General features: G+C 42.1%; 1 protein-coding gene across 1 annotated transcript in view; it reads left to right on the top strand.

The window, feature by feature from the left end:
- Positions 1-393: 393 nt before the first annotated feature.
- The window catches only part of SNX29 (sorting nexin 29), a 1754850-nt gene continuing 1728610 nt past the window's right edge, over positions 394-26633 (top strand). The window contains exon 1 of the mRNA XM_086941425.1: positions 394-731. Within this exon, the coding sequence (XP_086797551.1) occupies positions 716-731 (16 nt within the window). The 5' untranslated portion in view covers positions 394-715. The remainder of the gene's footprint in view (positions 732-26633) is intronic.

The raw sequence follows: 26633 nt of genomic DNA, 5'->3' as shown, positions 1-26633 counted from the left end.
GCATGTGAAACACACTTGCAAGTATCTCACTAACGGCATTGTTGTCAGGAGGGAGGACCTGAATGTTTTTAAGTAAAAGTTTAAAAACGATCCCTGTTCATAATTTATATTTCAATGCATTGATAAAATCTGATGAACTAAAGTGAAATGCCTTAAGAAATACACATCTTTGTATTTTGAAGAGACAGCATAGTTTGGCGTGATGTTTATTGCAAAATGTAAATGGCAAACATTTTCAGTGCTCGTCGGCTTATGAAATAATAAAAGAAAAGAGCATCTAGCTCGAGACTTCAGTGGCTCGGCCATCGCTATTCCACGATCTGAAAAGTGACAATGGAGTGAAGCGCCTTCTTGAGACTTAAAACTGAGCTTCAGTAGAAACGTCTCCCCCATCGCAGCGTCTCATAGCTGGGAGCCGTTTACCGTGCGCGCCGGCCACGGCTGGTCGCCTCGCTCTGTCTGATGCGCCCCGCTACACGCGAGAACGTGCACGTGACTCCATTAAAAAAAACACCTTCCCGGGACTGCGACCTCCTGTGACTTCCCGGTCTCGTGCTTACCTCGTGCCTGGTTCTGGTCTCCCCGAACACAGAGCTGTCAGAAAGCGGCATTATTTTGTTTCCGGGTCACGTGTGTGCGGGATTCCCTTCCGGTTTGTGAATGCAGCGCTCCTTGGACTGGTATCAGCGCTGGGAGCCGCTGTCAGTGCCGGAGGATGAGCGGTAACTACGGTATGGTTGTAATAAGACACTGCGCCCGCTGCTTTGCTTTGAAACTAGCGTCACTGCGCAGCTGGTAGCACACAGGCAGGGAACTTCTCTGTTGCCAACCACAGTGATGAGAAAGAAGCAAGGAGGGAGCTAACCCACTGGGAGAAGTACAAGAAGGGCGAAGTCAGCTGGGGAGCTGTCCCAGTGGTATACTTGGGGCGGGAACAGCCCTTCTGGAGAATCACTCATTAAATAGGACTACGGAGGATGTCCCAACGAGAGCTACTGGAAAGGAGGGATACAAGCTCATTTATATTGTATTGCATTGCACATTTATATAGTACTTACCCAAATGTGGGGTACAGAAGCACTTGCCTACGTGGGCAGCATGCTACACCATGTAAGGTGTGTGAATAGGATGGCATTTTATTTGTTTTTGATCCTATGTGACAAGTGTTTCCATGTCCTGTCTGATGACCACTGAGGTTTGATTATCAGGTTGTGGTACACAGCGCTTAGCAATGTGATGGATGAACACGTGTGAGAGATAGGCAGGCAGTTTATGGCCTTTAGTAAGCTGGCAGCTTTGAAGGTTCTTTTGTGGTATTTCTTGTCATCATAGCCCACTCAGCTGGTTACGGCACTGGCTTGTTTATTCTGAGATATATATTTTGTTTACAGTTTAAGATCCTGATTATAATGTCATGGAAACATAACTAGGATTCCTTTCCAAGAGGTGTGGCATACTTAATTAAGGGTGTGGCTTAAACATGTACATTAAAATCCTGTGCTTCACATAGCCTGCCTGTAGCTGCCTAGTTTCCGAGGACTTGTTAGTCCAGTCCAGTTCTATTTTCTTTCTTAGACTTCTTGGACTTGTAGTTAAATTTATCTAAGTATAAAACCAGGACTACAAGTCCTATAATTATGGACTGGACTATCTAGTTAGATATGGACCTGGGAAACGTGGCAGCTAAGTCTGACCAGTATTTGGGTATCTCTCTGTGAGTTCACTGTTATTGCATCCATAAATATCACACAGCAATATACATACATCTAAAACAAGCAAGACGTACTGGTATTTCTAGTGCTTGTTAGCAGTATCAAATACATGCATAACAATGATTTTGTTGTGATCAATTTGAATTAGAATATTTCAGGTCTGACAAAATTAGACTAAATTAAACATGATTAAGGTCTGTAGAACAGATAGTGGTCTTCGGAGCATCTCAGACCCTCCTGTTCTCCCCTTCACACCACTTTCCTTTGAACTCTGTCATTCTGTTAGACACAGCCTTTTTTTTCTCCCACATCTCTCTGAAATCTCCCACATGTTAATTATTTTACCTTTAGGCACGTACTTCCTTTAATCTCCTCCACTTCACCACACCCTCCCCATACACAATCACTCACTTGCATGTAAGCACAGCATTTTCTTTTCCTTTGGTGCTGTCCATATTTAGACAGTTCTGTATCTCCCCATACTTTCGCACAATTACAGTTGGCACATATGGGCCCATCACTCTGCAGAGAGGTCAGAGATTGGATGAGCATGTAGTCTGAACACCTTTATGACCCACTGACAGACACCGTGAGAAGCTTACACTGACTTCAGTCTCACCTCCAGAGCTCTGAGGCGTGCCCAGTCAAGAATACCCACCCACATCCTGACTTCACTTAGATATCTAGAGGCTCACTCCACAAGAGTAATCTGTTGCATCAAAAAACTGTAGGAACACAACAGTTGGAAAAAGCAAATACTCTTAGGGAATGCAAGATGAAGCTAAACATTTGAAATATAAACAGGGACTGCATCACTTACTTGGATGATATATCAGGTTTTTGGAACTGTTGTTGAGAAACCGATCAGCGTTTTTACCAGCATTGTTAAGGGCATGAATATAGTGCCTAGTAACGACCCTTGTGAAATTCTGATTTTTTCTCAAAACTCTTTTTATTGTTGTTGTTTACAAACATTTGAGAATTGGAGCAGTTACCCGCTCTAGTCACAGAAGAACCAAATATACAGTGCTAATGCGATCACCAGCTTGCAACATAAATATATTGCATCGTTGAATTTTATTACAAAGTCTATTTCTACTGTATTTGAGTATCATAGGATGCTCTGCCCCTGGGGATTTGCTGAATATGTCTATTATTTGTGATTATGTCATTCAATTAAGTTTGTGGGCAGGGACTATTGTTGACCGGGGATCTACCGCTGGCCTTTATCCTGTGTATGATTGGATGTTTTTGTTTGGAAAATTATTAAAATATATTAAAAAAATAATAAAATAAAGATATTACATCGTACAGATAGGTGTCTCCGCGATTTTCACTGAAGTTTCTCAATATACACAATGTTTTCCTCTCTTCCCCCCTTTAATCTCAACTATGGTACATGGATAACTCTTTCCTAAACAGAATAATGAGTCTTATGGAGGTCTTCACTGAATTGAGTTGTAGTGTTCTCTTCCCGCCTCTGCGGGTGACCTTTTACCTCACGTCGATTTAGAATTGGAATAGGTGGAGGGCTCTAGTGCGCGTGGGGTATGCAAAAAGAGGTAGGCCCGAGGAGAGGTAACCCACCAAGGCGCCCCATATATATTCAACATTTGTGTATGAGTCTGAGGCGATATCTGTCATGCGTTCCATCATGACCGCCCGCCAAAGTCTGGCGAAAACCACATTTTAATTACTGCTTGGTTTGAGACCCGACTCGACCCGCCCCCATTTAAAGGTCTGATCTTATCTCATTGACATCACAATTGTCTGAATGGAATATAACCTGACCGTAATGATGCCTTATGAGCCACCCATAGAACATGCAGAAAGCTGCTAACCTAAAAATTTTATTTTTAGGATTGAAAAGACACCTTCTCTTTTCTGCAGGCCCACAAATACATTTTGCAATCAATACTTGGAATTCCTTTGTCCTCGAATTCCAGTGTCCACAGGAATCTCTATTGCTCCTCTCTCCTACTGGTTGGTTTTAAATCAAAAAGGCAAGAAAGTGCGAGCCATCTTTGAACAGGGTGATCATTAACTCACAAATAGCTAGGGCCCCTGGAATTATGTGATTCTGCGTCCTTGGCGTTTTCAGTCTAATTATGTCTCTGCCACATAATCCACCATCTGCTGCATAATGTGAACATTTTAGTTTAAAAAATGTCTAACTCAAATGATAAAAAAAAAAAATGAAAACACACGTGATTCTGAAAAGTGGCAATACTTTGCAAAAGTAAGCTGGTCGCCTTCCGTCTCTTGATTGATGTATTCCGGTTTGGCTAGGGTACGAAAGAGATTGTTGCGAAAGTATCAATCCTTCCTGTTGAACTGCAAAAGGGGTTTTGTCTGTGGCGTGAAAAAACCTTTCCACATTTAAATGTAATTCAAACAGGGTAAAGTAATGTACATAATATACATGCTGCAGCACTGATGCCAACCAAGCATCATTTACTTCAACATGCTACTTAAAGTGTAAACAAACCCGAAAACGTTGTATGTCTGTTTCTATGTTATGATTTGAACATCTCCTCTAAGTGAGACACTTAAATTACATATTTGTATTGTGCAGTAAATTTATGAATCTGTTTCTTAATTAAAAGAGGTGCTTCCTGAGGCCTAAAGTGTGGGCACAGAATAAACGCAAACCTGAAAACTGGTGTAGAACATATTTGGGACGTGCAGAGTAAAGTAGGGGGATATTCAGTAACAAGTGGTGAGGAGTAGAAGAGGTAGACCACGGCAAGGTGGCCCCTCTTACGGTCCCCATCTCATCCAACCCTATCCATACTACCAGCCGTTAAATGGTCCACCTAACCCCTTGCACTTCCCTATAGCGAATCGCTTTGATTGTCTGTCAACCACAGATTGGGTGGATTGACGAGTACAGGGCTCCCCAGGGGGACGGAGCACCCGGACTAGTTCAATCTCTTCGCGTAAGGATGTTGCAACGGTGGACTCGACCATAGATAATTCATCTTTTACACCCGGAAACAGCTTGGTGGAGAGTGAGAGGCGGGGCGTGGTTATGCCCATTGCCCCGAACATAGACATAGTACAATGTAAATTTCTTACCTGGAATGTGGCGGGATTAAATGCAAAGGCTTCAGACCCTATTTGGCAAGGATTTATTAAACAATATCATATCCTTGGAATCCAAGAAACATGGGTTACCACATCTAGTTTCTCTTTGGATGGTTTTTGTAGCTTTTCCATACCTGCAGCACCAGGAGCTAGAGGGAGAGCAAAGGGCGGCCTACTCACACTGTGCTCCCTGGAACTGGCAGGGGTTTTTAAAAAATTAGATACAGCACCAACTAACACACTAGCGGTGGAGTGGACCCTACCTGATTCAAAGACTTTTTTACTGATTAATTTCTATAATTCTAAGGAGTCCTCCACCGTGAACGAACATTTGATTTCTTTGCTAAATTTTCTGTCAGTCTATAGACTTGATTGCGCTACCGCCCCAGAGCTGGTAATCCTGGGGGATTTTAACATTCACCCCTGTGAGGGTGGTTGCTATAACGATAAATTTGGGGGCATACCGACTGAAGCCATTCCCCACTTTGAGCACACAAACGAGGGCGAGTATCTTGAGACCCTTTTAGCCAACTTAAACCTCTATGAACTTGACCAAAATATCAATGATCCTAGAGCCCCAACCTTCGTAGGGAGAGACGCTAACACCGTCATAGACTACATCTTTGTCTCAAACGGGGCACTGGCAAGGGCACGTGAGTACAGGGTGGTCACTGTTATTTCCAGTGATCATTATCCTGTCCTCCTGACTTTGGACATAGACTGTTTTCGGTCTGGGAGACCGAAAGGCGTGGCAGCTCCAAAGGACCTGAAGTCTAAAGATCAGGGAAGGCGCCTAAAATTGGAGACGATTGTCCCTGATCAATTCTTTCATTCCCTTGCCCAAGAGTCTGAGGCTAATATGGCAGTGTGTTTAGACTCAACCGCCCGGGGCCCCGATGTCCTGCCCGCATATGAGGAGATCTGTGCAACGATCGCCAAGAACCTGGTGCGAGGGTCAGTCGGGCAAAGGAACACGAAGACCCACAAATGGTTTAACAATGAATGCTCGCAAAAACATAGTGCCCTGATGAAAGCCATAAAACAAAAACCCAGAGATAGACTACTAGTGGCCAATTCAAGGAAGGAATATAAATCTGCAGTTCTTAATCGTAAAACCTGAATTAAGGAGGAAGCTTGGGAGAGCCTTTTATCCACGGATGTGTTGAGAGACAGCAAAAAGTTTTGGGCCATTGTAAATCAGCCCTTTTTTTCTGAAAACGAGAAATCGGATTTAGACTGTGTCATAGAGGACAATAGATGGCTAGCACATTTTGAAAAAATCTATGAATCTACTGCTCCTGCTTCACCTGCCAATGTCCATGATTCATCCAACTTGGTTATGGAGTTTAACACCATGGAGGTTGAAAGGGCGAAAAGAGACACAAGCAAGCACAAGGCCCCGGGACCTGATGGGGTCCCTGCAGATCTCTACATCCAGTACCCACAATTCTGGTCAAAGATTTTAACCAACGTTTTTAATGCGATACCCGTAGCTGGCTTCCCATCTTCCTGGTCCACCTCTATAATTGTGCCTATATTTAAGAAAGGGAACAGGGGTGACCCGGCATGCTACAGACCAATCTCCCTGTTGGACTCTGCCGTTAAGATCCTAGGCAGAGTCATCCTGCAAAGACTGGGGGATTGGTTGGAGGAGAGCAGGATCCTTTCAGACTTGCAGTATGGCTTTAGAGCACATAGAGGAACGATGGACCAATGTTTAAACCTTCATCTTATTATTAGCAAATACACCGTGGTGAAGGGGGGGCTTCTTTATTTGGGGTTTATGGATTTATCTTCCGCTTTTGATTTGGTCAATCGCTCCAAACTGTGGATTATTTTGCGTAACCTGGGCTTGGACACTACTTTGGTTAATTTTTTGCACGACCTCCATTTAAATTTGTTTGCGTCTGTTAGGGTAACGAGGGAAGGAAGGTGCACAGCAAAGTTCAGATCAGGGAGAGGGGTCAGACAAGGCTGCATCCTGGCCCCCCTCCTTTTTACACTGTATATCAATTCCTTGGGGAAATCTTTGAACTCAGCCACCATGGACATGCCGCGTATGGGGGGGGTACCTATTCCGGTCCTCCTATACGCAGACGACGCTGTCCTTATAGCTCGGACTGGCACAGGCCTGCATAGACTCTTGGATCATTTTGGCCTTTTCATGGAAGCCCTCGACCTAAAAATTAACACTGCTAAATCCCATGTCATGGTCGTAGGCTCACGAAAGAAGCACACGAAGATTAGATCCTTTAGCTGTAATAACTCGCTAATACAGAGGGTCCCTTCCTTTTGTTATTTGGGCGTCACCTTTGACGAGAGAGGAACCTGGAAGGCCCAAATGAAACTTAAGGAGAATGGAGTCATCAGATCCACTACAGCACTTCTGAGTTTTTCCAAAAGACTGGGCTCGAGACCCATGGAAGCCATGACCAGGATCTACAGAGGTAAATGCGTGGCAATCGCATCCTATGGGGCAGATATATGGGGCTACGTTCCAACCCCAGGCATACAAATTGCTGAAAACTATTTTATACGAGCTTTGTTGTCTCTCGCGAAATCTTCCCCCACACATTCAATTCACAATGAAATAGGCATGGGATATGTCTCTGATCTCTTAAAAATGTCCCCAGTGTTATGCTGGATTAAAACCTGGACCAATGAGGAAATCAGTTTGAATCATTGCATCCTTAAAGATTGTATGTCTCTGGACAAAGCTCACAGTATACCGTGGCTGGCGTATGTTAGAGCGGCATGCGCAAGGCTAGGGCGCCCGGAGATGTACTCTCTTCCACAAAATCTTAAAAAAGAGGATGTAAAGTGGGTGAAAAAGCACTTTAGAATTTTGATGGAATCAGAAAGGGAAACGGTTGAACTTTGTAAGCCTACGGTGAGATTACTTTTTCAACTTTCCACATCTACAGCTATGGAACCTTATTTAAAATATGTCACTAAGCCTTATCATCGCTTCCTGCTCATAAGGTTCAGGTTCAACCTAATCCATCTTGTCCTTGGCTCGTATACAGAATGGGGCACCCCTGAAAATTTCCCCCCCTGTACCTGTGATTGTTTTTCCACACAGGACACTTTGCACCTAGTCATGTTCTGCGAGCATTACCTGGTGCCTCGGAAAAAAATTCTTGTTCCTATTCTGAAACACTTGAATTTTGTCCCGGTACGGCCAGCTTTATTACATCTTCAGATGTTGAACTCGGTGCGGGTTACATACGGCGTAGCTTGTTTTTTGGTTGCAGCCGCCAGAAGAAACAAACTAAGAGCCGCCGCATTAACTAATCCCCAAATTTAACTAATCTCCAAATCTGACTTTTGTATAAACTTTGGTGAGAATGTTTCACACATGCTGATATAGGTGTTCCCCACATTTATCGACTCTTCTTAGAAAAAGAACGCCTTTTTTCTGTGCTTTATGAAGGAGTAGCAATCAATTTTCTATACCTGTTTAAATTGTACTTTTTAACTTGATTTTATGTAACATGTACTGCTTTTATGGTTTTAATTAACCGAATAAAGTTTCTTGACTGACTGACTGACTGACAGTAACAAGAACTGTAAACATGCAGGTTTGTTTTCTGCTAAATGCAACATTGTATGTCTTGGACCAACTGTTTTACTCTGGAAGTTGGAGCGAATAGTGTAAATTAAAGGGTGTGTTTGTGCTAATATTCAATGAATTTGGGTTTCATACATGCCAATTAAATTGTCCATACAGACCTTACAATACTGATGATTGGACATAGACATAGTTTACGCAAATTATTGCACACCTACAGATGCACAGCAGTCTATGATTCGTCACATGAAATGCAAATTGCTGACCCAACCTCTCATAGAAAATGAAATCTTCACAATTTATTACATAGTTTAACATTTCACTGACTGTTTGAATATTGTGTATTTTCGAAAAATTGGTACCAGAAATAGGCATCGTACTTTACATAGAGGTTATGAAAACAATGTTGGTAGATGAAAGTTTGTACAAGTGCAAGCACAAGAAAAAAAACTATCTCTGGGCATGGGGTATTTACTCAAGCCCCAGTAACTTCTATTAGCGGATGCTGATTCGTGCTCATCGTTACCATGCAGCGTTTAACCTCACAGGATTGAATATTTCCAATCTGAGAACTCCTTGAGACACAACGAAAACTATATAACTCTGTATAGGAGATCTATCACTGTGGGCCATATCCTTTCCAAAACATTATTACACGAGCCCTTCATGACGTGGTGATTCTCAATAGAATATTCTGTCAATGCCTCAGGTCAGATTTGTTAAAAAAAAAACAGCTCCCTTGGTAGTCAGAAACCGCGATGGTGCTGCAATAAAAACTTTTTATAGTGTGTTTAAAAGCTTATCGGTTAACAATATAAGAATTTGGCAAAATATTTTTTCCTGATGTTTATCATTTCTTTTTTATGATCGGTTTAGCTTCTGTATTGGGCTTGTACCCAGTTGGATGTTAACTTTATGGATAGATCTGGCAACCTTTGCACACAGCAATGCCTTTTACATTTTTCATGAAGGACAGACTGCTGGTAAATTTCACCCAAAATAGGAATAACTTAGTTCATCTAATTTCCAACAATAATTATTCTATAGATTTCCCAAAATACCATTATTTTGTTTTAGTAATATTAGTTTTCGAATAATTTTAACAAAAGTACAAATGAAAATGTAGAGCGTGTGGATTTTAAGTCAAACAATATAGTATCATTGGCATACTAAGTATGTGAATTTCTTCCTGGCCTTCTGCATAGATTTTGATTAATGTTCCGGTGGCATCTGCTAAGTAGATTGAAACAGTAAGGGACTGAGGATCCAACCCAGCCATAATACATTCATGGTCTCTGCAAGATGAAAGCATGATTTGTTTTTGAATAACATTTTGAAGGGGACCGCTGGCTGTTTATATTGTTTTTGAAGAAACCTCTGTATTTCCTGTAGGTTTGGCAACTGTTCCGTTTCACTATATATTATGTTCTCAAAATACCAATAAAAAATGCCACAAACTGTGCCATATATTGTGAAGAAGGCATCGGACCAGCTGCCCCAGGCCTCCTTCACTGTGAAAGAGGTGTAGTGCATCAGCCAGGGCGGCTGACTCCGGAACACCGGGGCTCACAGTTCGATCCTTAGCGCCAGAGGCAGGTTAGCCCACTACCATGTGACTCTGGGCAATAGCTCGCTTAATCTTCCCGACAGCCCACAGAGCCTTGACGCCCTTAGCAGTAACTGTTTGCGCTTTACAAATACCGGTATTTCACCATGGGGCAAAAGCATGTGAATACTGCCAGGTGTAGCTGTAGCTGCTTTACACCCTCTTCACAATACTAAACCCAGTGTAGGGCACGTGTCAGCTACCCTGATCGTCTTTGAGCAGCACCATTTTACTACCATGAAGGCCGAAGAACAGGTGACAGCTAGCTGCCAAGGTGACTTTATAAACGCATCAACCAAGTCAGTGTTGGCCTGGTGTACCCAACTGGTAAACCTGCCAAATAACATCTTTACCAATATAAAAGAGATCACTTTAACAAACTGTGTCATCATAAAATGTATTTACTAGCCACATATTAAGTTAGGTATTGAAATCAGCCATACGCAAAATTCTCTTCTCAAGCACTCCCCAAAAGACAGAGATCACAAAAAAAAACCATAAAGAAGTTGTAGTTGCCAGGGCTGCATCCCTGGCTCCTACACAAAACCTAAAAGGGTACGATATTGATAAATTACTGTCTTGCCATGACTTAATTTCTCACACCAACTGTAAACCTGCTATGAACATATTTTCATACATATCGTTCCAGATTATGCAATCTACAATATGAGAAATGACATTCGTAAATCCACATTTCCATTAATTAAATACAAATTTAGAAGGACAGTCGTATGATAACACCTCTTTTTTGAGACCTTCATTTCATTGATGCTGGTCCCAATTAGTGAACTGCAATCCAAAAGTTTCTACAGCATCAGTGCCGTTACATAATACAATTTTGAAAGATAGAAATAATTACACCGTCTTACATTTCATACAACTATATTGGCAAATAAAATACTAACTCTCTGCATTCAATTTACATGGGAATAAAGAGGCTAAGAGTGGAGAGGCAGATGACCAGGCAAGAAATACTTCACAGTTGAAAAACATATAGGCATGCAACAGTTCTGACATCAGACTCGCAGACAGACCGCAGCGTTAGGGAACACTGATGACACCTTAGCTTAGAGTGAGGCTCAGACTTACCAATCTGTTTAGAAAAATGTTCCATTTCGACCCGACTAAAAGCTTATTCTTTCATTGAAGTTATCTTTCAGCCATACAAGCAGACCAACTGATGCTTGGAGTCCCTTGACTATGAAGTCTTTTTTTTTCTTTTTACCTCCAGTAAGTCTGTTTTTCTACTGAGAGTCTCAGAGCAGAGATCAGGAAATAGAGGTAGAGGTACAATATGTTTTCTAGAAGACATAGTGTAGGAAAGTGGGTTATTAGTAGGTGGGAGTACTTGCCATCAGTTAGTAATAATGTCACATTCATTAATAGGTCAAAGTCTCAGTAAATGAATCCTTGCTCAACCCTTGGTAGATTGGAAAACGAACAGTCAAGCTGAACTTAGGAGACAGGTATGTGTAAAGCATTTAATATCACCAAAATAGCAAATGAGTAAAAGACACAACACAAATAAAGATCCAATACCAATTTATAAAAATAGAGAATATTTTTATCTTTAAAACAACACGGAAATGACAAAAATCCAATGGAGGAAACCCCATGAGATACACGTTTTTAAATATTAAATCAAATCAAATCAAATTCACTTTATTCAGTTTCTTTTCAAGACTTAAAAAACATAAAAGCGTAGCATACAAATGCAGAATGTAAAGATTTAAAATCTTTAGTTTTAAAAAAAGAACCATCCATTGTATTATAAAAAATTGTCACGTGTTTCCAAAGCAACGGTCTAGTCATTTCATCTGAACAAATTCATTATTTACAGAAATGCTTCATACAAAATAGACAAGTCTTTTTTAAAAATAGTATTACATTTTTCCGTGATTTTATAACAGTTTTTAAAAATAATGCTATCTTTTTTGCATTACAATCCTTCTCCAATAATTGGAGTGCAAAGTAAGCCGGGCGACATTGCCTCAGACCCCACATTTTCAAAATTGGGATGATCCATCTTTTTCTATATACCCCATAACATTTGCAAAATAACACGATGTGTATTGTTGATTGGGCTGCAATCCCATCACACAGGCATGGTCCTAAGTTTGTTTCAGGGAACAACACTAAATGATAAAAGCAATCTAGTCTGAATCTGACCAATATGAATCTTTCATATCCAGTTAACTGAAAAGTCAGATATGTTTGCATTCCTAAGGTGGGAAGAATCGACTGGTGTTGGCGAACTGTGGGCTTGTGAGCTTCACTTACATATCTCAACTCGTCCATGTGAAGCATGTACTGTTTTTTTAAATCTTTTCTGGAAATGCTATTCAGCTTTTAGGGATTACTGAAATACTCAGGCAGTCTCAAGTCCATCATAAAATCTTTAATATATTTCAGCCATCTAATATCTAGGGCTTTCTCTAGTTTAAGGAAATCGCTTATAACGCTTTGATTAAAAGTTGTCATTTAAACGCACTAAATGACCAAGTAAACATTATTCCAGTGAGTCATGGAGGAACTGTTCTGAAATTAACGGCTTATGCCGATGACATAGCTATTTATACGAGCGACTTCAACAGAGCTATGCCAGAAATTATTAACGAGGCACATATATATGGTCTAATCTCAGGTTATAAACTGAACGTGAGTAAAACTCAAATCATAGCTAATTACACTCCCGATATACATGTCTATGACACTTGCAAAGAAGCTACTTATCTAGGTATCAAGTTAATGGCGAAAGTAGGGAAAATATTGGAAACAAACTATGATACTTTTCTAAAAGAAACCTCCACAACTCTTAAAAAATGGCATAAAATCCCTCTTAGTCTGTTAGGTCGGTTAAATTTGATTAAAATGAAAATTCTCCCCAAGCTACTCTATTTGTTTAGAGCCATACCACTACAACCGAACCAATCTTTTTTTAAAAAACTAGACTCCGTTTGTAGCAGCTTTATTTGGGGATACAAAAAGGCACGCAGGGCTATAAAATTTTTGAAATTACCAATCTTAAAAGGGGGACTTGTTTTTCCAGATTTTAAATTATATTTCCTTGCAACGTTTTTCTTTAGAATTCGGAGTTTATTAAAGAAAGAGTCTTGCATTTTTTTTTATCAATTTTTGTTAGGTACTGATTCCAACCAATTTCTGCTCGGCACACATGACCCAAATTACTACAAAAGGGTGAGATTCAAGACTGCTAAGCATGCTATAAATATTTGGAAGAAGATTATGCACATCAGTCAGATTTCTTTCTATAATACGGAACTTAGGCTATGGGACAACCCGGGTCTTCCAGGAATTTTCTCGGACGGGACTGGGTATCGTTGGATTAATTGTGGTCTTAATACATTAGGCGACATATTTGGACATAATGGTATGTTAGATTTTGACACCATGAAAATTTTAAATGGTGTGACAAATGATATGCACTACCGATATCGCCAGCTGAGAGACTTCTTTTTCAATAAAATGAAATTAACATCAATCACTCAGTCTGAAATAATAGAGTGTATATATTCCGATAAAACTAAATCACTTATAAAGTTGGGATATCAACTTTTAACCAAGGATAAAATTGAAAATACTACCATCTTAGCTACTAAATGGTCTCGCCGGTTAAATCGGGATATAAATTCAGAACAGATAAGCAAAGCATTAACTCATATAAATGATGTTGTACACTCCTCCAATTTAAGACTGCAATCATACAGGACTATTACAGAATTATATTATACCCCAGAGAGGATTTCCGCTTGGGCTCAAGGGAACCAAATATCAGAAAAAACTAAATGTATGAAGTGTAACACCTATGCTGCTGATATAGAACATATGCTCTACTCCTGTCCGGCGTACTCTAGCTATTGGATGGGAATTATAAAATATCTTCAAGACAGCCAGGTTAAAATACCGGATTTATCACCCCAACTGGTTTTACTTGATATCTATGAGACCCACTGTCTCAATCAAGATCTCATAACAATCTTATTAGCCTGTGCAAGACTAATTATAGCAAGAGCTTGGATATCTAAGAACACTCCAACGGTAGCTGAGTGGCTAACATTGGTTATAGAAATCAGAACTATGGAACTTACACTCGCAAAACATAGAGGATCAAAAACTTTAGCTAGAAAAGAAAAAATCTGGAAGCAATTTTCTGAGGTATAAAAACTGTGGATTAGTGTGGATATATGAAGATATTTGTGAGAACTAATCGAATCACCATTATCTGTTTTAGGGAAATAATTCTTTCATTAATAGGGACGTCCAGAAGTGATCAAATTTAACTCTTGCTATATCTTATTTTTATCCTTCTCTCCTCTTATCTTCGTTTTTGTATTCCAATACCCTAACCCTTTATTACGAGCAATGTAAATTAATTTTTTTCTAAAAATATTTTGAGAATGTAACTGTACTTATGTATGATGTTTGTTTCTTAACGATTCCTGCGACAATAAAAATATAAAAAAAAAAAAAAAAAAAAGATTAAAAGTTGTCTTTGTTGATGTTCAAATATGATGCCACAATAAGGGTGGCTGGACTCTTATTTTATCCGTTATATACTGCAGTCCCAGCTCTGAATGACAGACGAACGTTGAAGTAGAGGATGGGACTGCCAATACATAGCGGATGAAAGCGTTTTCTACTTTTGTATTACTGAAACATTACAATATCCCCAAATCCCCGTCCCCTATAAAACTGCACTAACGCATTTGGCCTCGTATGTCTTTATCAGCTCCAAGGGTGGTCTTTTTCCTAGCTTCTGGGCAAAATTTAAATAAGAGTTTCTTTGCCCTTATGGCCTCCTGCCAGGAACCCTTATTATCCATGAGAATACCCAGATATGGATATGATTTTGTGTGTTCAAGTTTACCGCTACCGATAAAAATAGATTTCTCTTTCCTGGTAGCTTTCCCACAGGCCATTATAAAGGTTTTTGTAGCATTTATCTTTAGGTCAAGACTTTCCCTGTATTCGTTATATTTATGCAGAGCCCGCTGTAGCTCTATTGATGTTTGGGCCATTATTACAGCGTCATCGGCGTAGAGTAGGGTCGGTATCGGTCTATTTTGAACCAGTGGCAGGTCCTTGCACCCCTCAAGCATCACCCGCTCTAAACCATTTGTGTACAGGGTGAATAAGAAGGGTGCCAGAACACAGCCCTGCCTGACCCCCCTTTCTACGCCGAATGAAGTGGTGATTTCTCCGTTAGGTCTAGACCTTACCCTGGCTTTGGCATTCGAATATAATCCTCTTACCACTTGTACTAGAGCCGCTTCGACTCCCATTGCTTCGAGCGTTCTCCACAGTTTCTCGTGACATCCACAGTCAAAGGCTGTGGAGAGATAAACGAAGGCCAGGTACAGTCTCCCATTCTTTGCCCTTGTGTATTTTTCTATCACAATAGTTACATTTAGGCCTTGTTCTATAGTTCCCAGGCCTTCCAAAAAGCCAAATTGCAGGTCGGTCAGTATTTTATTGTCCTCGGCCCAATCCTGTATACGATTTAAAGTTATGCCTCCCTACACCTTCCCCACCGAGTCAAGTAAAGAGATCGGTCAATAGCATGTTGGATTTGTTCTATCGCCTTTTTTAAAGATTGGGACCATTAGTGATTCTGACCATGAGCCAATTAAACCGACTTTGCATGCCGCTACAAGTACCTGTTTTATAAAATCAAAATCTGTGTATTCTAGCACCAAAAAGATTAAAGCACCACTTGTGACTATCTGGTTGTCTTGTACTGGGAGAAAGCCAAAGTTTCGTGCCGATCTGCGATGCAGTGTGGGTCAGATAGGTGGAGAGCTGGGCCCCAGTCAAAAGTGTACCATCACACTTAGTCTTTTTCTTGGAGCTTTTCTCGTATCTGAAGTTTAAATGGACGACAGCACCCTGCTGCAGCTTGGTGAAAAGACAGGTGTCGAATCCTTGACGGCAAAGAGGTTCTCGAAGTATTCATCAATGGCTTAGCTCTTGATGTCGAGTTGGGCTCTGCCTAGAGCTTTTCAGCGGGACGAACCAGCAAGATCGATCCAATCACTGAGTTGATGTTGGTGTCTTTTCTCTCAATGTCAAGCCAAACTTTGCAGAAAGTTTCCAAACTTTTAGTTCTTAAGGTTTCTTGGTTCCTTTGGGGACAACCAGGGTCCAGTAGCACCAGCCAAGCATTCAGAGAATCTAGATTGCCCCTTGGGGGGCTAAGACTCAATTTCCTACAATGCACCTGCACCATCCAGTAAAAATCCAGTTGCGACTGGTCAGCTGGGGTGATCCTCTCTTTGGCTTAGCAGGTGTCTTCTTCCAGCTCTGTTGTACCTGTTGCTGATCAGGAAGTCACTTATTTTCCTTTGAGTCAGGCACATTCCTTTCTTTGTGAAGCCTTGTGAGTGCAGCATGTGCAGTCCTTCTGAGTGCAAGGCTTCTGTGTTGCAGTCTAAAGGCTCAGCAGGGCATTCCTTCTTCTTCTCTTGTTCCATGTAGTGTTCTAAGGATTCTGGGCTGGCAGGGGGGCACCCCAACCATTAGGGGCAAAGTTACCTCCCTCTGCTATGACCACTTCCTGTGAAGTGTGGCATATTTTCTACCAAGATTGCACTGTTTTCACAAAACTCAAAATGGAGAAAGCCTCTCCTTGGTCTGTGTCTTGTAGCCCAACCCAATGGTGTGGCTAACACCTCACTGCACTCACCTTCCAGCCATTCTCCTATTCTAATTAGGGGGGCCCCCACCTGCCAAGGATCAAGGAAGTGGGGTCTGGCCTGGCTCCTATGACACCTGTTCTTCTGCCTTTGAAGTCAAACTTATCTCCCCAGGCCCCTTCCTCTAACTGGCTTCTCCACGAAGAAGATCTTCTCCCTCCAAATGGCTGTATTGTTTCAGCCCTAGGCCTCTTCACACCTACCCAGGGATCAGTTTGACTCAGGCTGTCAAAAGCTCACCAATTAGAAGACTGCTAAAGGGCTGCTTAAGGTAACTTCGGGATTGCATGTTCTAAAACTTCTTTCCTGTAATAGTTATATAAATCCGACCTTGGCAAACAAGTGGATTTATTGAAACCATTATTTTGATACTTTGAATGATAATGCTAACTAGCACTCAAGCAAAGATGGACTTTAACTCTAATAAAGCCATCCCCATGTTAACTTATGGAACTTCGGCTGTTTTTCCCTACTAGGGCATATAAAACATCTTTTATATTGTCCCTGCATTTTTATAACAATGCACTCTACCCATGGGAACCTAGGGCAGACCATAGGGGTGACTTATAAGTTATAAAAAGGTGGTTTTGGGCTTTGAAAGTACTTCAAAAGTTGAATTTGGACATGGATTTATTACAAAACCAACCTGCAAGGCAGGCCTGGCTTTAAAATGACACCAGACACCACAGCAGTTCACACTTAAGGGCAGTAAGTCCACTAAACCTACATGCCCTACCATATACTAGGGACTTATAGGTAGGCTTCCTGGCCAATTAGAATTATATTAATTACCATAAATCTTTGGAGGACAGAGCACTGGGCTTGGTTAGCAGAGCCCAGGGCACTTTCAGAGCCAGTAACCACCAGCATCAGTCATAAATGGGAGTGATCAGGGAAAGATTTACCTACACAAAGCTTAGAGCACTTTATCCCAGCAATCTGTTGAGCTAAATTCTACTATTGCTGTAGTTCCAGATGTTGTATTGAAGTGCCTAGTACTAGAAGGTAAGCACTACACTTTCTGGATTAGATGCCATGCCTCCCCCACCCATTATTTTCACCTTAAGTAGATCACATAATGCAAATTTTACTTCATCAGTAAGTGCATCGCTAAGAATGGAGGAGTGGATGTCCTTAAATGCATGCTCCTTCGCAAGGCATCTAGAGTCTCTATTCTAGAATCAAATTTCAAAATACTCTTTATGGTACCATTTTTAAAAGTATTCAGCCCGCCAACATCTCAACTGAAGCTCATCCATAGCTACCCATCATAGCAATCTTTACTGATGAATCAGCCATGTTCTTCTCCAGCTGTATTCAGACCTTCAACTTTTTTCTAAATTAACCTTCCTGTATGTTACCAGTCTTCTGTGCTAAATCAGCATGCATTATGTTTCTAGACTGAAATAGCAATCTCTCTCATATGGTTAATTCAACTTCCTCCAGAGAATCAGAAACCCATTCTTTCAGACACCTTTTAGGCCATTTTCCATCTCTGGCATCTTTCTGATACATTCGTTCTATCAAGCCTCTCCCCGACTCTTCCTTGTCCGTGCCATCATCCGGTGCACCGCTGAGTCGTAGGTGTGGGTTATAATGCTTGAATTAACAATGTGTAAAGAGAACCCCCTGAAAATCCCTTATAGAATACAGTTATTGTAAAGAATTAATTCTGAAAACCCACTGAAATTCACCAGTTATGGTTAGCTCTGCAAACCATACTAGCATTATAGCCACCCAAGTCATTACTTGAATATACAGAGCAATTCTTTTGACCTCATAGAATGTTGCATAACACCAAGTGGGATGGTAAGATGAATATTTGCATCTGCATTATACTCAATAGACTATGTGTGGGAGATCCATGTTTTTAGAAAAAAGCCCTCACCCACATTTTGTTTTCTGCCATACTTCATCATTGGGCCTTTCTTTCATCCGAGGCATAGCTTTTAGTCAAGGTAAGCTTGAAACAGTGGGAGCCTGGATACCATATTTAGGAATCTAAAACTTTGCTTGGACACACAGATAAACTAAAATTGTCTAGAACATTACCAAATAAAAAAATGTGGTTCCTCTGATAAGATTAAACACATACAGGGGTGAGAATGGGGCTGTATTGAACTTCCATCCAGAAATATCGTGCAGTCAACATGTTTTGGCCAGTCTCAAATGCCTAAGTAGATCAACAACCTTTTTTCAGGACTATGAGATACCCAGGCACTGTCTTGTATTTTGTCAGTCATACTGGTAGGAGGATGATAAAAGAAAAACATAAAACCTCCAGCAGATACTCGCTTTTGTGTTTTTTATCACATGAATTTTCTGTAAATTAAATACAACAATTAAGACAGCATCAGACAATCCACAAATTGTTTGGTAAGTTACTCCCCTCATGCAGAAAATAGTTGTTCACAGCAAACCGTGAGGTGCTGCACACGTGAACAGGTGAAAGATGCTCAGTAATGACTGGTTCAAAAACTCATCTTGTACTTTTTTAGGGTTTTAGAATAGGAAAAGAAGAGATAGAACATTTCCCTGTAATCACAAAGTCTAAGGTTAAAAAAAGGCTTGCTAAATCCGTGTTTGTGTTTTGAACTTACAAACCGCATTATCACAGGCTTAAAGATCATTGCTTGGTGCCCTAATAAGTATTAACTTGTGATATCGATTCATTTCCTCAAGCGATGGATGTCTCCTTTGCAGAGTCCATGGGTTTGCGCACTCGTCAGCAGACCATATACATGTCCAGTCTCATTCAGAGATCTGAGTTGCTCAGCATCCCAAGTAAACAGTCCTTTTTTATGGTCACCTAAGAATTAGAGAGCACAAAATCATGGGTTAAGTTACTAATTTGTGCCATTTGTCAACATTTGTGAACGTGTAAGATCACTCATTATAAAGCAGAATGATTAGTTATGACAAAAAAGAGAATGTTTTGTAGTAATTATCATTCAGATTCAGCTACACATGTATAATTAAGCTACCATCATTTGAAAATTGGAAGGGCCATTGTATACCCGCTAGATATTCAATGGTAAATTCTTGTGGGCATGGGACCTACATTAGTAAAGGAGGTCGACATCACTTGAAATTATATTTACCCATTTATTTCATGCACCTTTGTATTTATTCGGTCTGTCAGAGTTGTTCCCACAAGTACCCTTACGGAAAAAAGTTGCAGTGTTTGCGACATATTAGTTCTTTTAACAATTTAGTTGGTTTCAATAGATATCAATATTTAAGCCCTGAATGTGGGCACCCAGTTTATATATACACCCTTGTTCTCTATTAATCATTATTTTTTAAGGTCCATATTAATTTTTATGAATTTATGGTTATCTAGCACTACCCAGTGTAATTCATTCTCTGTGTGTGCGTTTTCCAGATATTGATTACTGAGGCCTGTTATTGTTTTCCTTCATCGTATATTGATCCTATGTTGGGTGTTTCAAATTTCAACTTTTCTCACTGTCATCCCCACTTATCTCAATACTCAGGGTCATGCGATCACTTAAATTACAATCTCGGAGTTGCAAGTGGTATGTTTTTTAAGAATCCATGGTGTGTTCAAGTGTAGGTCGACACCTTTTGTGAATTAAGTGAGCTGGCATACACGAAAACTCCTACATGGGTATTGGCCCATTACTGAAGGTTGCAATTAGAATTTGGTATTTGCGATACAGGTCTGGTGTGTACCAAAAGAGTGCACAAACTAGCACTTCTCTTTTATGAGAACATGGGTTTTGCTAAGTCAAGGTTGTTGAACTTGAGGATCCTCCAGTATTTGCTTATCATCAAATATCTTTTTTGCGGATCAAACAAACCATAAAAAGCACATAAAAACAGTTAAACACATTATCAAGTCATCACAGCGGCTCCATGGAATTAAGACTATAACGGCTTAAAATTATTAAAATTGATATAATATTTAAGAATCCAACAGTGACCTTTTTAATAGCACCTCTTAAAAAGAAGCACCAGCAAAACAGACCCGGATGGAGAGTAGCATTTGCAAATACATAGGCTATCCCTTTTTTAGGTTTAAACTTATAATAACTGATAAAACCCCACCAAAAGGGAAATAGCCCTCACCAGTGTAAACATATAAACGCTGAAAAAACATATGCACAGCCACAAACTAAATGCCATTCAAAGAAAGGAAAAAGAGAGTGAAAGAGTCATTTATTTCTTCCTTAAGTGGGCAAAACAATGTAACTTTGTTATACAAGGTAGCAGCCCGAAAGACCGGGATACCATTATTCTGATTGACTTGTGTTGTTTAGGGCTATCACTAAAATATTGCTTCTTCTTCCTTTCGCTTTTTTTCAGTTTTGTGGTCTAAAGATGCATTGTTTAGAAGCATGTTTTAGGTCTTATTCATAAACTGTAGAGAATCAGGAAATATCAAAATCATATTTGATACATTGGCTACAATTCATTCTTTCACTGGAAGGTAAAATGTCTGGTTTCATAAGACTCTTTCCCAATAAGTACCACCACATTTACCCGCACAAAGAGAATGGGTAAAACCCTTTGATACATCAGCCCCCTTTTGTAGGGAGTCAGTATTGATAGTAGGGGAATTGGTAAACTCCCAACAGCTAGATTCGTGAAGCCAAATTGCGATCGCAATAGCGTATTAGCAATTGCGATCGCAATTTCAATGAAAGGAATTCATGATAGGGAAAAAAGTCAAATTGCGAAATCGCAAAAAAAAATTGCGAGTTCGCAAATAAATTAGCAGAATCCTGGAACAAGCCCATTTTCGATTCTGAAATAGCGAGAAACCATGGATTCTGCGAAAACATTAGCGAATTCACAAAATAATCGCAATCGGCATTTATGAAAAATCGCATATTGCGAAAAACCCGAAAATCGCTTTTAGCGACGCGCAATTTAAGGAGAACCCAAACCAGGTGGTAACCAGTAAAAACAAAAATCCACATCTGAAATAAACTCTAGCAAACTACCAACAGGTGCAGGCTTGACCAAACACACTTAAGGACATGCAGCTGGAGCCTGAGGACTCTCACATTGCCAGGACTCTACATGGCGGTCAGGCGGCGAAGGCTACAGCGAGCAGCACGGAACAGACGTCGTATCCAGGAGCGGATATTCCGACAGCGGGTCACCCTACTGGCCAAACCAGGGAGCAAATCTACGCCAAGTACCGGCTAAATGGGGCAATGATCATCAAGCTGATCCGGGACCTAGACCCCCTCCTGCAGCACCCAACAAGGAGGACCAATGCCGTTCCCACCCATGTGCAGGTATTGTGCAGCCTGCACTTACTGGCCTCCGGAAGCTTCCAGGGTATAGTCGCTGTTGCAGGGGGAATATCCCAGCCCACCATGTCCCGCTGCCTAAGGAGTTTCCTGGAGGCCATGCTGACCCGCCTACACCACTACATCTCATTCCCCACCAGCCAACAGGACTTGAATGACACCAAGCTGCAATTTTACAATGTAGCACAATTCCCACATATAATAGGATGCATTGACTGTACCCACATCCACATCTGCCCACCAGCACAAACGGAATACATGTATCGCAACCGCAAGTCCTATAACTCCCTCAATATCCAGATGGTGTGCAATGCAAAGACAATCATCACAGACATAGTGGCACAGTACCCGGGAGCACACATGACTCCTTCATATTCCGGCACAGTGGCATTCACACACAACTGGCCAGGGGAGACTTTGGTGAAGGACACCTACTGGGTAAGTACACATGCCCCACAATATTACAATGAGATAATGATGCTGCGCAGCACAGGCACTCACCCTCTGCTCCTATCATTCAGGTCACAGCGGCTACGCTCTCCGTGAGTACCTCCTTACACCATACCTCAACCCTGCAACACCACAGCAACGGCGTTACAATGAAGCACACATACGCACGAGAAATTGCATTGAGAGGACATTTGGCCTTTTGAAGAGCAGATTCCGCATACTGCACAAGACTGGTGGGGCCATCAAATACGAGCCAGAGGTCTGCTGCCGCATCGTGGCCGTGTGTGCTATCCTCCACAACATTGCTACCAAGCGCAGGATACCTGTAGACATCTCTGGCAGTGAGTGGAAGGGGACAATCGACCACCTGCACATGTGCGTCACGCACGCAGTGAGAATCCTGCAGCAGGACACAGGCGCCGCAACCAAATCTGCATGAACTCTTTCTAGTGCACCCACTCCCCACACCCATTACTCAACTCATGCATGACAACATAAATAATGACATGAGTCAGATTAAGTTAGTCAGAATTTTAGTAATTGTTACTGCACAATAAACTGGGCATTCTGCTAACTGGAACATGAATGACATATTGCGTCATATGTCTGTTTGTCTGTAGGGCATGCTTGTAGCGTCAGCATGTACCCTCATGCTAATGTTCAACAGTTCAGTGGCGCCTCTGCCTAGTTGCCACTGACCTCCTATCAACGTCCTCTTCCTGATTTTGCCGTGAGGCAGCAGAGGGCCTGCTGCTGCAGCGGGGTGCTACACCGGTGGAAGGGACTGGCTGCTATGGCTTGATGTAGCCTCACTGGTGTCGTCTGCCCCCCCCGCCTGGCCATGGCCAGTAGCCTGCATGCCCTGCACGGCTGTTGACACCTGCTCCAGGGCTCTCGCGACGTCCTGGCAGCACTGGACCATTTGGACCTGCATGGCCAGGGAGCTTAGCGAGAGCTGGGAGGTGGCGTTCCCAAATATATAGTTGGACCGCGTGTATGCTGACAGGCGGGTCAACAGTTGGCGGTGTCTGCGGCGATTGAGATCCCGCTGGCTGGACATGGCCTGTGTGTTGGCCTCCAGAGCTGCTGTCATCCTGTCCATACGATCACACATATGTGCCACATTACCTGCGGTCTTGTCCAGTTGGAGGTGGATGGCGGCAAGATGACGGGCCTGGGTTTGGTGCACATGTAGCATCCTGCTCTCAATGGAGAGCCCACCTGCACGCACGTTTCGGCCCCTGCCAGTGCGGGATGTGTTGTTGCGCTGCTCCCTCACCAGTCCGCTTGTCTGGCTCCTCACAGCGGCAGGGCGGCGGGTTGGTTGGCGACCTGCTGCTGGTGTTACAGGCCCCACTGGTGGTTGTGTGCTGCGCGGTGGTACAGCAGCGCCTGTTGGCACAGGGGTGGCACGGGCCACAGGGGCAGGTGGTGGGATGACCGCTGGTGCGGCAGCTTGCCCTGATGGTCCGGGCTGTGGGGTATGATGTGTGTCTCCCTCTGTGTCCTCCGTGATGTCCTCAATTACCAGGGCCTCGCTGTCTGTGCTGGGGACATCAGCGCCACCTGTGATGTAAAGTGGACGTTGATTAGTGACATGTTCCTTACACAGTTAGGCTTGCCTCATGCATGCAGACTACCATTCCCTGACTGGTAGTGATACCAGTCAGGGAATCCAGAATTCAGGGAAGCCAGACATGTCCAGTGATAGTCAATCCCTGCAGGATTGACTATCACTGGACATGTCTGGCTTAATGGTGCAGGATGGTAATTGTGGTCAGACTACATGTCCCACAATGCAATAGCGCTATAGTGGTGTGCTTTGGCTGCATGATTGGGGTTTGATATGGGATGCACTGGAGTCATGGACATTGTTAGGGGACAGGGGGTCGCAGTCGCATGGCACTTACCTGGTGTGTCTTGGGTGGGTCGGGAGGAGTCAAGCTGGGTCACACCCACGCAGGCCTGTGGATTGATGGTGTCCTCCACTCGGTCCTCCAGTGGTGTGTTCGGTGGGACAGTGGGCTCCCCTCCACCTGTTGCCACATGCTCCCCCAGCCTCTCCGCAGTCTTTTCCTTTGCCCGCCCTCTTAGGTCATACCATCGCTTTTTAAGCTCGTCCACCGAGCGCTGGGTCACCCACACGGAGTTCACTTTGGCGCGGATGCGCAGCCATATGCGCCTTTTGTCGGCCTCAGGCACCCTTCGGGAGTCTTTGCCAAATAGCCGGTTGTGGTCCTTTGATACTCCTTCTATGAGGTATTCGAGCTCCTGCTCAGAAAATTTGATTTTCCGCTTTCTCCCACTGGTGGAACCTCCTGCTGCATCCTGTGACATGCTTGCCACTGTGGTGTCTCCTGCTGTACTCCTGTAGGAACACTGTAGGAGAGCTCTGACACTGCTGCCTGTACTTCAGCCTCTCACTGCTGAATGAGGGTGGAACCTGCCTACTTCCTGGTTCTGATGTCATCACTGTGCTCAGGATGCGACTTCCCGTTTTTGCGATCTCGCAGTTAGCGATCGCAATTTGCGATTTCGGTAATTGCGAGATCGCAATTTCAACATGGGTATCAGCGGATTCTGCGATTATTTACCGATTTCTGGGGGCTCGCAATCGCCGATTGCGGCCGGTTGTGAATCGCATTTTTTTCGCAAATATTCATGAATGCCGTTCTGCGATTTCTAAATTGCGATTCGCTTTTTCTCGCAATTTAGAAATCGCAGATTTTGACATTGATGAATCTGGCTGCTAGTCTTTAAACATACAATGCAAGGTGTAGTGACAGGTATATGTGAAAAGAGTGCTGTTACCAAGCATCTGGGATAGTGATGAATGCATAACACCAGATTTTTAGAAAACATGGACTGCATTGCCACTGATTCATCTATGTATATGAAAAAGTTGTGTGATGACCTGTCAGTCAGTCATAATTACTTTATTCGGTTAATTTAAAAACATAAAAGCACGCTACAAAAATTATTAAAACTACAACAAGACATAAACAACATTCATTATCTGTACAACATAGTTATAAATTTTATTACAGAACTTTACAAAAACTTATCTTGGGCATTGTAATCAACCAGATAAATATTCAATTCATTATAATTATAAAAAGTTAAAATATATCAAATTATGGGGTCCCTCTTGTTTTCTTTCTCTAACTGCCACAACTAAGAAACTAGCAATATTAAAAGTTTCCCAAACATTATTCAGCATCTGTAGATATTTTAATGCATGCCTTACCTGCATAAAGCCTTTACCCTTTAAAATTGGTACTATAAAACGCTTACGAATGTGCAAATAGTGCTTGCAAAACATAACATGGTGCAAAGTTTTGTGGGTAGAAAAGTTATCACAGGAGCAGGGACCCAAATCCTCCACCTTTCTCCATCCCTGTGGCTTTGCAAATAAAAAATGCAAATAGTTAAATCTAAATCTTATTAAAAGGAAGCGGTGGGGCTTAGTTACAACATATAAATAAGGTTCTATCACAAAGGTCTATCGGGGAGTTTGGGGGAAATAATTGGGGAGAAAAGCCAAAAGCAGATCAGGACATCCTGCCGTACAGAAGCCTGAGGATATCCTTTTTTTTTTTTTTTTTTTTTGCGCAAGACCTTTATTGAAAATCAAGCATTTGACACAGCATGAGCCTACAACCCGGAGGCCGGCTCGCTACGTTTATTCCATTAACCATCATTGTGAGTGAACGTTACACACGTCTCAGAAGATCGCAGGGTATCGTCTGTATGGTTAATAGCTGGCATTAGAACTGAGTCTCACTTTTTCTCTTTTAATAACAATAACAATAAAACAACATACCCAATTCAGACCGTACAGTGTAATCTTAATGCACTACCTAGCAGTAGAGTTGACACATTTAGGGACCCCCTCTTCCCGCCATCATCCCACATCCGTCCCACAAGTACTCATGCAGTCATGCGACCCGTTCAGTCCCCGGGTGGCAGTTCCTCATCATCCTGCAGGGAGGTCAGATAATCCTCCAGATAAACCCACATATTTTTTGGTCGCGATTTAACTGGCAGCAGTTCTTCATAAGTTTGTAACTTGTCACGACATGTGGACATGTCATGTAACCATGTTTTTAACTGCGGCACTTTGCGACTATGCCAGCATTGTGCCACTTGTCTCTTAGCCAACAAGAGTGCTATCGCACAGAACTTCCTCTTCAGGGCCTTGAACTGCGG

This window comes from Lissotriton vulgaris, chromosome 10 (assembly GCF_964263255.1).
Source record: "Lissotriton vulgaris chromosome 10, aLisVul1.2, whole genome shotgun sequence".
In the NCBI taxonomy this organism is placed as follows: Eukaryota; Metazoa; Chordata; class Amphibia; order Caudata; family Salamandridae; genus Lissotriton; species Lissotriton vulgaris.
Note: the sequence above shows the minus strand (reverse complement) of the source record. Positions and strands in the feature narration are given on the sequence as shown.